The 10,880-nt window shown below is 45.6% G+C and overlaps 2 protein-coding genes across 2 annotated transcripts; one reads left to right on the forward strand and one right to left on the reverse strand.

Moving 5' to 3' along the window:
• Positions 1-786: 786 nt before the first annotated feature.
• On the forward strand, positions 787-3,809 carry LOC120640860 (uncharacterized protein At1g32220, chloroplastic-like). The gene is made up of 7 exons (XM_039916781.1): positions 787-1,100; positions 1,191-1,281; positions 1,388-1,476; positions 1,767-1,822; positions 2,314-2,460; positions 3,049-3,174; positions 3,259-3,809. The coding sequence occupies exons 1-7, from the start codon at positions 961-963 to the stop codon at positions 3,537-3,539; spliced, it is 930 nt and encodes a 309-aa protein (XP_039772715.1). The 5' UTR covers positions 787-960; the 3' UTR covers positions 3,540-3,809.
• Positions 3,810-4,239: 430 nt separating this feature from the next.
• LOC120640861 (probable protein phosphatase 2C 39) lies at positions 4,240-10,427 on the reverse strand. The gene is made up of 8 exons (XM_039916782.1): positions 10,205-10,427; positions 9,822-9,996; positions 9,601-9,717; positions 6,993-8,271; positions 6,643-6,907; positions 6,291-6,414; positions 5,425-5,451; positions 4,240-4,976 (listed from the first exon to the last, which is right to left on the reverse strand). The coding sequence occupies exons 4-8, from the start codon at positions 8,154-8,156 to the stop codon at positions 4,706-4,708; spliced, it is 1,851 nt and encodes a 616-aa protein (XP_039772716.1). The 5' UTR covers positions 8,157-8,271; positions 9,601-9,717; positions 9,822-9,996; positions 10,205-10,427; the 3' UTR covers positions 4,240-4,705.
• Between the last annotated feature and the right edge of the window lie 453 nt (positions 10,428-10,880).

A 10,880-nucleotide genomic window follows, 5' to 3' on the forward strand; every position in this document is an offset into this window, starting at 1 on the left:
CGGGTGCGCTCCGCCACCTGGCTGTGGGTACCCCAAAAGCCCACGACATTGCCCAACTGAGAAGTTAAGCCAAAATCAAGCGGATGCGCGATGTACTTCATCAATAGCATATGTACCTTATTATATAATTTCAAACTACGAGCTTGAATAAGAAACTTCCGTGTGCTATGCTTGTACTTGATATATGTTTATGTTTGTTTTTTTGAATGAGCATCAAGCGACATGTTGCTAAGATCAAACCATATTGCTTGCGCTCCTTGTATTGCACCCGTAGCAACCCACGGGCATTCAACTAGTTGAAGATTTGAAGTCTGATTTCAGGGGCAGGCAGGCTGGCACAATCTGAGGACTAGAAAGGCTGCCTCTGACGGCCTGAGCCAGGGCTTCTACCTTATTGCTGAAGCATATAAAGCAGATTCTATTTTTTATTGATTTGTCTGATTAGATTTAGGCTGTGCACATATCCTGTCTGTCATTCTTTCCTGTATTGAAAAACATTGGTTGTCTATGCACATCATCATCATTAGAGACGATTGTGCTGTGCTGTACATGGTTTGCTGAATAGTTACAATACTGATACTGAAAATTCACGCTTCAGACACGAAAGTTCTACATTTCCCGGCTTGTCAATCTCCTGTCGGCATGCCCGGACGCCGAGTTCGTTGCAAATACGAGCAACGAAACATCCGAGCCGTCCAATCGGATCTGGACAGTACGTCACGCTTTTCCCGTTTCGTTTCGTCGTTTGCAGAGCACAAAAAAAATCCACAGGAAAAACAAGCAAGCGACGTGGCAGCGGGACGCCTCACTCCAGCTCCAGCAGGCAGCGCCCCACAGCCACCGGTGACGTCGAGGCAGCCCACCGCCCCCACGCGGCCGCGCCCAGCGCCACCACCTTCCCGGCGTCGCGTGCTCGCGCCTCCGCAAGACCAGCCCCAGGTCCATCGAGCGGCGGAGCCCATGGCGCCCTCGCCGCTGCTCGTCCGGCCGCCGGCGCCGGTCAGCTCGCCTCTTTCCCCTCGCCGGTGCCCGCCCGCGGTGACCGCGGCGGCGTCGGTCCGCGCGGCTCCCGCCCCCACCGCCGCGTCCCCATTCTCTAGGTTCCCTCCCTCTCTCCCTCTCACCCGGCGGATACTCTCCTCGGTTACTGCAATTTTTTCGTGGTGACATGGTTTCTCTTGGTCGCGCAGGCTCCGTACCAAGTGCAGGGCCGCGTCGGATGTCAGAGAGGACTACTCCTCCACCCCGATCGATATTGTCGCTGATGTGAAGACCGAGAAGGCATGTACTCCGTATTTGAGTACAGCTGAAGTCTCTACCATTTCAGTATTTGTCAGGTTAAGCTGGTTTTTCCTCACCGTTCTGAACTGTTTCTCTATGGTTGCAGATTGTGGTGTTGGGCGGAAGTGGATTCGTTGGCTCTGCGATTTGCAAAGCTGCTGTCTCTAAAGGCATTGAGGTTGTGAGCTTGAGCAGGTACCCTCTTTTCCCCTTGTATGATGGGCATTAACTGATATGGAAATCAAGTCACTAGGCAAGTTGCAATCTTCACATTCCTGAATATATTTGACAATTTTAAGTTTAGGCTCCACATCTATTGATTTCTTCAGCGTCTCCTTTGTTTCACCAAATTTAACGACTCGATTTCATGGTCATTAATCTGTCTGGCAATGAAACATGAAAGGTTACCTTTATAGTGTTTCTGGGTACTGACCTGCATTGTGGTGACATTTACACTTTCTGCTTCATTCTGTGTTGACGGGCAGGTCAGGAAGACCATCTTACACTGATCCCTGGGTTGATCAAGTAAATTGGCAAGCAGGTACGCTTATGATATTATATGTTGTGACAAGTTTGGCGATTAGCTTTAGCTCCCTCATGTTAGTTAACTTAATTCCCTTGTTATGTCTTCCAAATTATACCTTTATCAAGTGATTGGGCATGCAATTGAATGGAGAATGGAAATAATAAAATTCCTCATCTAGAGCAATAGTTGTTCTGTAAGAAATACATTATGCATTGATGTCACTCTGTCATGCTTGTTTTGGACATTGGCTATTGCAAAATAATGTAAACATAATTATACAAGACTGTGTCTTTATTTTGGCCTTGCTCACTGGCTTATTACAATTCTCTTTATTTGTGAAAAAAATGATTTAACAAAGTGCAACTGAGACGGAATTTCCTGTTACAACCTTGTTCCTGCAAATATGTGGCAGACCCACAGGGTCCGATATTCGATTTTCAAGAGATTGTTGTTTAAATGTTGTGTGGCACTCTAGTATTCAGTTTAAGCATCTTAATGTGATGTAGGAGATGTTTTCTACGCAAGATGGGATGAAGTATTGGTTGGAGCTACTGCTGTTGTGTCCACCCTTGGAGGATTTGGCAATGAAGAACAAATGAAAAGGATAAATGGTGAGGCAAATATCATAGCAGTAAATGCTGCAAAAGAATATGGTAAGTATTATGTAATGCCCTATGACAACGATATGCCAATTTGTATGCAACTACGTTCTATATTGGCAATTTAGGAGATTGATGTGAGTTAACTAAGATTGTTCAAACAGGTACTTAGAAAGACACTTTATTTTTCTTTTATGGGGCTATGCATTTGGCACCAATGTGATTTTGGCTCATGTTTTCCCCCCAAGGTAGCCCTATAGAAATCCTGCTTTGACAATTATTTGTAATAGTTTGGTGGTAATGAAATTACTATATGTTGGCTCTTAAATGTTGGAACCTGACTGTCATAAAACAATTATATGAACCTAAAGGGAGATGTTAAGAAACCTACTTGCTTTTTTTTCTGAAGTTATGTCTACTTAGCGCGACCAACACATCGACCTTTAGTTTCATCAGAATTTGAACTATGGGGATCTGGTAATCTACAGCTTTTAACTATCAAAGTTTAAGTTACAGTATTTGGTTAGAGATTGCTTTCTTGGTTTAATCTTCTCAAGGAATGACATGAGGTTACCTTATCCTTTCCTTTGGGGTTGTTTATAAATAAAAGAGCATAACAATTAAGCATGTGTTATTCTACAGGAGTCCCAAAGTTCATTTTAATCTCTGTTCATGACTACAATCTTCCATCCTTTCTTCTTACCTCGGGCTACTTCACGGGTAAGAGAAAGGCCGAGTCTGAAGTCCTCGCAAAATACCCAGGCTCAGGTTAGAAGCATTTCACACCATTATCCTTTGTCTCAAAATTTATACATCCTGTCATCTTTGGAACCTACTCTTTATCTTTTACAGGTGTTGTGTTGAGGCCAGGCTTCATTTACGGTAAAAGGAAAGTAAATGGCTTTGAGATACCACTCGACGCTGTCGGACAACCATTAGAGAAGCTGCTTTCCTCGGTTGAAAACTTCACCAAACCGTTGAGCTCGTTGCCTGCTTCTGACCTAGTCCTCGCACCCCCAGTGAGCGTGGATGATGTCGCCTACGCTGCAATCAACGCAGTCGTAGATGACAGCTTCTTTGGGGTGTTCACGATCGAGCAAATCAAGGAAGCCGCTGCCAAAGTAAGAGCGTGAACCGGAAGCCTGGTTTCGCTGTCTCTGAAGGTGTCATAGATGGAAAGTTTCTAAATTCAGCAGTAACTCATATTATCCCTGTGGATTGTCTTCCCCCTGAATCTTTGACCTTAGTGGATAGTTCAAAAATCAGTGCAACGTAGTTCTTTTTTTTTTATATGCTGAATTTTGCACCCCCTCGGGAGCTAACAGAACGAATTGTACCGTGGGTCGCAGAATTTGTCATGTCGGTCCAATATGTTACTGAAGTTTCAAACTGGTGGTCACGTAGGTGAGAAATTCCGGAACAGGTTTATTATGATGGAGGCCTGCTGCCGCCGACTCCTCGGCGTCCTTGCGTTCCCTGTTCTCGTCGTCGAGGTTGAGTCCGACGGTGACGCCGCCCGGGAGGCGCCTGCCGTTGTGGCCGCGGCCGCGACGGCGCGCAACACACTCATGGCGTCGTCTAGACTCTAGACGTTAACCCGCCCACGAGCGAGTACCACCGCGGCAACGACTAGGAGACGAACGGCGTGAGAGGAGGGAGGGGCGAAGTGAGGGATGTTGTGGGAAAATTGAGCTTCTTCTGAAAGACAAAAGGCCCTAGGAGATAGAGGGCAAGGAGCAACTATCTAGTCATAGTGCCATATAGCACAACCTTTCAATCTGTGCCCGAAAAGCCTGGTGCAGGCAGGAATTTTGACATTTTTTAGATATGGAATTAAACCGATCGAAATATCCATCTTGTAGATATATACACGGTTAAATGTTACAATAGTTCTTAGACTCTAAACCCGAGGGAGAAATTTTGAGATAGGAGTAGGCACTGTTTGTTTTCCTTCCATTCTTCGTAGGCTAACCGCTGATCCATAAGTTGGAACACATTACACATCTTATCACGCGACATGGGCCAAGTGACACATGAACAGCAGAGATTGCTCAGCTCAGTTGCTGAATTCAAGCATCGCCAGACCCTGGAACAGACCAGAACGGCCTCACGCTAGTACATGCTCATGCCAACATCATCTTAATTCGACCTGGTGCTCATACACGGCCGATCACGGCCCGAAACGAACACCAAAAACAAGCTGAAATTTACATGAGCAGAGGTAACTCCAGCACCAAGAACTCCACGCTTATTCGGTTGGACACCGGACGACAAGCCAGCATCTGGCCGCTCTCGCGCTCTAGTACGGCTTGAGGCAGTCGAATAGCCGGCGGTGCTCCGACGGCCAACCCGCGGCCTCCCCGGCCAGCGACATCGCGCTCGCCGCCGGGGACCTGACGCCGGACGGCGACGCGCCGGTCGGCGTCAGGCACTGGTCCGGCACCCTCGGGCTCTCCCGGGACGCGCCGGGGTTGCCCCCCACCTGCAGCATCTGCAGCTGCCGCCGCCTCTGCTCCCTCCTCACCTCGTTGCGCTTGTTCACGTAGTCCTCGTGGATGAACGCCTCCATCCTCTTCCCCAATCTCACCACTACACTATCTGTATGAACTGCTATACTACTCCTAAACACTCATCAGAGTTCCTAAGATCCTAGTGAAAAAAAAGGACACTTCTTGGAGCTGGACTGCTGGAGAGGGAGTGTTGGAGTGGAGAAATGCACTGGTATATAGACTACGGAGCGGTTCATCCAGGTATTGTTGGGCGTGGAGGTCACTGTCAGTCGCTGTTACCTTTAACCAATTCCACAAGGCAGCTGCCATTAGTCCAGGCCAAGTGTGCAGTCCACAACAGCACAAAAAGAAACGCCCCGGTTTAACGCAATTACCGAAAGGCACAGTGCCACCTCGCTACGACCACGAATGCGAGCCTGGCTGCTTCTGGAGAGGGGGAAAAAAAGAGGTCTTTCTAGTTTCTAGTGTCATTTTCCCATGGCTGCTCTTGGTCACATCTACTAGGAGCCTGGCTTTTTTCTCTCTCTCTCTCTCTCTTTTCTTCTTCTTCTTTTTTTGCCTGGTCCTGTGATGGGATGGTAATTTCATGCTTGACGTGCCACGAACACAGGAACTCGTGGTGTGCGTTGGCGCGCGAGCTGGACAAAACAACGGTGTGCTCCAGGTTAGACCCGGAGCCGGCCGTTTGCTGTCCATGTCCATGGCCAGCAATTTTCAATGCAGAGAATGGGGAGGTGGTTGCCTGCTTGCCGCGGCATGGAATTGTGGATCAGAAAGCACAAAGAGCTAGAGTCAAGTGATGTGGGTGTGTGGTATGTGTGCCAAGATTCATCACCCACCTCATAATATCTTCTTAGGATTAGTGGCCAGTAAGTGATATCAGCAAACCCTCCATATTGGACTGGTTTTGCATGGATCCAGATTCCAGTCCACGTTTCATATGTTTTCCCTTTTTATTTTTGGAGACAACTGCAATTTGATGATATCTTCGGATTAGAAAATCCAGAGACTTTCAAATCAAGCAAGTTTGCACCATTGATCATATTTTAGGATTGACAAGCAACAATGCTTAGCAGAGAAAGATTAGCAAATGAAAACTGAAATGGTTTGCCGTTTCTTTCATGGATTCAGTCGCAAAGAAGAGCATCCATGTTTCAGTCATGTACAAAATAAGTGAAACAAATCCATGTGACCTTTTGATTGAACAAAAGGTTTTGTTCACAACCAAAATTCCAAAAGGATATATACAGTTTTTTGGTTTATTGACTGCCACTCCAGACTAATAAAAAACATATTATTTGAAATAGTTGTATGCGAACACCCACAAAATTTTACCAGCTGATAGCTTCTCTGTTTAGTTCTTTGTTATCTCACAAGGAAGTTGATGCAGTCATTGTCCTCTGTGCATTTCCAAGGATGATAACAATGATGGTCACATCATCGTGGTATTTCCTCCTACTCCCAACAGGTATCCTCATCAATTCTTCAGCTGTTAAAGCTGGAGAAAAAAAGGGAAAGAAGGATTATTAGGAGTTAGCCTTGATGCATGTCCACTGTATGATTCTAGAATGGTTAGAGGATACAGAATACTATGAAGTAAACACCAACGTTTTTAACACAATATGGTTAACACATGCACATCAGGCTATATGATTATTGATCTGCACAGCAAACACTCACTATTGATATTTTAATCATAAAATTCATAACGTATTTTGAAGCATACCTGCTTCCCTGGCTGCTTTGAGTATAAGTTGCTCGATGAGATATTTTGCAGGATCTCCCATTGGATTATCATGCATGAACTGATAAACCAACTGAACAACTTCATTGTTACTGAAGAAATCAAATAAGCCATCACTACCAAGCACGACAAACAAATCATCATCTGTAACTTTGTGACTCAATGTGTGTGGATTTGTATAAACATAAGGTGGGCTACTCAAATCACGAACACGGAGAATGCCCATGAGTGCATCATTGAACTTTTTCTGCAAATTGACAAAAAAGGAGGTATTACTTACAATTGTAAGGATGATACGGGTTTTGTTCACCTATATAAGGATCAAATGTTACCTGCTTTAGATAGCCAACTCCAAAAGCACGAGTAACCTTCAGCTTTCCTTTTATTTTGTTACCCCTTACAACTGAAGAATCATTGGGATGATCAGCTATAAGTTTTTGGTACTCCAATGGATTTTCAAGTGAGTGGGTCTCCGTTAATTGAATAGCCTTTAAGGTGCCCTTTTCTGCATATGGCATGGAAGCAAGCACAGCTCTACTATCACCCAGATTCAAGATGCACAAATCTTTTCCATGAAGAAGCACAACCAGAACACAAGATCCTACTGAAACTAAGTCTGGTCTATCATCCATCTCTTGTTCAACCATGCATAGAAAATCATTCTCAGCTTGCTCAACAGCAGTGGAAAGGCAGTTCAGCACACCAGCTCGAAATGTTTCAGAAAACTTTATATCTTCATTTTCTGCCATTCTCATGGCTAGTGTTAGCTCACTTTTAACACCACTAAGAGAGCTTTCTGACGAATTATACAGACCATTTTGCTGCTTGATCCGATTCTCCAACAAGTATAAGTAGTATACTATGTTGTCATATAGAGTTACTGCTAGAAAATCAGCAGCATCTCTCCCGTTAAATCCATCATATATTCCACAAATCAGCCATCCATTTTTCTCCGAGCACACAGCTTGGACTCTATCCTCCCCAGCAGCTCCGCCAGCCATTTTCACCTCGGTATTAGTCAGAAAATTGGATGATACAGCTGTTGGAGCGCTTGACCTCCAAGTATTTTTACTGATTTCAAAAATAGAGCTATCAGGGCTGCCTTGTGAGTTGGAGAACGAGTCCAATCTTGACATTGATGGAGAAGAAACAATTTTTCTAAAGGAATTTGGAGAATCTAGTCCTGGTAAAATTTCTTCACCAATAAGACCCTTGCAGATATTTGTATTTGCCAGTGTGAAATTTGCACTTATTGCAGCACCAGATAAACAAGTAAATGAGCCATTTCGTGAGCCCATCATGGTATCAGTCCCAAATATGTTCCTCGGGGAGATACCATTCTCATGAGAATTTTCAGAAGGAAAGCTTGTATAAGAATCACAATGGTATCCAAAGCTGACATTGAGATTGCTACAACTCCTCACAAGCATGTCTTCTTCCTCAGAGCTGATGCTGTGATCACTAGTGTCCTTATAAAACAGTTCTTCGTCCACCATGTTTTCGTAAAGTATAACACCAATACACAAAACTTTGTTTTAAAGGTTCTGATGCTATTCAAATGCCATGCCAAATCCTACTTCCTTTATACTTGAATGGAAAAGCGAACCAAACCTGCAATAGTAGTAAGATCGTTACGGGTGGCATGTGAACAAATGCACATAGGATTGTGTATTGAAAACGTTCGAGTAAAGTGCACAGTGTTCTAAAAAACGTTTTTAAACACCGTTTAATCTTGATTAAACGCTGAACGGTGGCCAAGCGTTGTGTTTAATCACAGTGTCGTTTAATCACAACACACGTTTAATCATGTTCAATCTACGTTTAATCACAAAAAACTCTAAACCATAGGCAAGCGTTCGCCTAGCGTCTAGCGTTTTTTAGAACCTTGAAAGTGCATAGCCGGTCCTTAACTTGTTCGGTTCTAATTCATGGTGTTCATAAGTTCATGATTCTACTTTCTAGTTTGGCATGTGCAGCTACAAGTTATTTAAGTTTGAACAATCTTCCAAGAATAAAGTACGGCTGTCATGCACACCTAACAAGCTAAGATATTGCCTCCAAAGTGAAACAACATCAACAACCTTCTGGATTCATACTCATCAATATTGTTTTATACACTTTGAGATAAAATTTTTGTTATTTGACTATAATTAAATTATATCTATAAAATAAGTTTTATCAATATAATTAGAATGTCCACTGCATTTTGATAGTACAAGGATCTAGGTGACACCTAAAGCTAAGTTTAGAGAGCTAAGATTTGTATTTTGAGTACCAGGACCTAAATGACACCCATGGCGTTTATGGAGCCAAATCTGTAATTTCAGAGTATATGGACCTAAATGATACAGCCAAACAAGTTTAAGGACCGGCCACGCACTTTAAAACTTCCTCTTGACATCTTTCAAACAATGACACATATAGTTGATAGTTCTCATTCATGCTCGAGGGGATAGTTCAAATAGTTGTGGATTAGTCCTAAATGCTTGAGCCATTTAACTGGCCCATACTTGTGTCCCTGTGCGGATTAGTCCTTCCTACTATTTTGGTCAATTGTTTGACTAGACGCCCTTTTTTTTTGGGGGGGGGGGGGGGGGGGGTACTCGCGCAACCTGCTACAATAAAAAATCATCATTATGACTGCAGCCTCCTCAATCTCGAATTGTACAACTGTTCTTATGAAAAAGAATGCGCTAATGATACTGGCAAGCCCTTGCTGTTAGGCTACCAGACATATATTGGACATTTTGTGAAGTAAAACGACGGATTCCGCAAGATCTATTTTTACAGGAAATAAAAAAATGGAAAAAATCCAACAAGGCAATCAAGAACACCCTCAGGAGCCGGGACTCAAGCGAGGTGATCATGACTGTAAGAGGAGGGCTGGCGAGCATCGAACACTGCGTACGAGGAGGAAAGGCAGCAGCACGGAACAAGAACCTGAAGGGAGAAGGGGTTGCTTCGCATACGACCGGAGCGCACGGTGGCTCGATGCACCTCACCACAGCGGCTGTGACCGGTACCCCCGCAGGAACTAACCTTCTTCTTGGCGTTCACCTGCGCACCACGACACGGGAAGAAGGATGAAATTAACTACGAGCAGGAGCAGCCTGGAAGGAATTGACGCGTATTGAAAGAGCATGACTGATACTAGTACTTACAGATGCATCCATCTAAGTTCAGAGAGATGGGAACCGGGGCAGGCGACGCAGCCGCTGCTCTCCGCCCATTCCCGAGCCCCCCCGCCCCCTCCCACGCGCGGCGGGGCAAGAGGGACCAGGCCGAATTCGCCTCAGGAAAAGCGCCGCCGCCCGTTCTTGAAGACCCGGCCGGGCCCTATCGCGGCAGAGCAGCAGAACAGGACACGAATCGAGAATCAGCACGCCGGAGAGAGAGAGAGAGAGAGAGAGAGAGAGAGAGAGAGAGAGAGAGAGAGAGAGAGAGAGAGAGAGAGAGAGAGAGAGAGAAAAGGAGCGCGAGCGAGAGATTGCAGCTGCGTGCGCGACCGAGGGAGGAGGAGGGGACGGACGATCCGCCGGCTCACCTCTCCGCCAATGACCCGGCCCCGGCGCCCGCGCCGCCAATCCAAGAAGAGGCGGGCCGAGCAAGGTTCGGGCGGAGCGGAAGGAGTGGCAGGCAGGAGGACGACGACGACTGGGAGAGGTAGGAGGGAGACGGCTGCGGCGCGGCGCGGAGGAGATGCGGGGACGGGAAATTTGGTGGCAGGTGTGGGCTGCGGCGAATATATCGGGGCGGGGGCTGGTGGGGGACGGAGAGGAGGGAAAGTGGTTATAGAGGGAGGAGGGGGGAAGCAACGGGTTCGCCTGGTTTTTCTTTGTTCCTGTTTGTTTTTTTTTTTTTGGTTTAGCTGATGATGAGATCTGACGACTGCTTCCCGCGATCTGATTGGATACGCCAAATCCAACCAGGAAGATGCTGCTGTGCTTTACCGGTTTACCCTTTTTCTGCGGCCGCCGGGCGTTCTAATTAGAAAAAAAAAAAGCGTGCTGATTGGCACGGTGTTGGGCCCTTGGGGATCGGACGGCCTGGGATAAACCACGTACGTTAAATTCTACTACTATGGTGCTGGATCTTACGCAGGCCAGCTGCTTCTGTTTAACAGACCCTGCTAATGGTTTGGAACCCAAACCAAAATCACACCAAATTATTTCATTATTAATATATTTTAGAAACCAAACCAACTCCGTCCACTTGCTATT

Source organism: Panicum virgatum, chromosome 7K (genome assembly GCF_016808335.1).
Source record: "Panicum virgatum strain AP13 chromosome 7K, P.virgatum_v5, whole genome shotgun sequence".
NCBI classification, from domain to species: domain Eukaryota; kingdom Viridiplantae; phylum Streptophyta; class Magnoliopsida; order Poales; family Poaceae; genus Panicum; species Panicum virgatum.

Coding starts and splice junctions, on each gene's coding strand:
- LOC120640860 (XM_039916781.1), top strand. CDS start 961: ATGGCGCCCTCGCCGCTGCTCGTCCGGCCGCCGGCGCCGGTCAGCTCG. Junction 1,282..1,387: donor CTGATGTGAAGACCGAGAAG/GCATGTACTCCG, acceptor CTATGGTTGCAG/ATTGTGGTGTTGGGCGGAAG. Junction 3,175..3,258: donor CGCAAAATACCCAGGCTCAG/GTTAGAAGCATT, acceptor TATCTTTTACAG/GTGTTGTGTTGAGGCCAGGC.
- LOC120640861 (XM_039916782.1), bottom strand. CDS start 8,156: ATGGTGGACGAAGAACTGTTTTATAAGGACACTAGTGATCACAGCATC. Junction 6,415..6,642: donor CAAAGCAGCCAGGGAAGCAG/GTATGCTTCAAA, acceptor TTTTTTCTCCAG/CTTTAACAGCTGAAGAATTG. Junction 4,977..5,424: donor GAGAGAGAGAAAAAAGCCAG/GCTCCTAGTAGA, acceptor ATTGGGGAAGAG/GATGGAGGCGTTCATCCACG.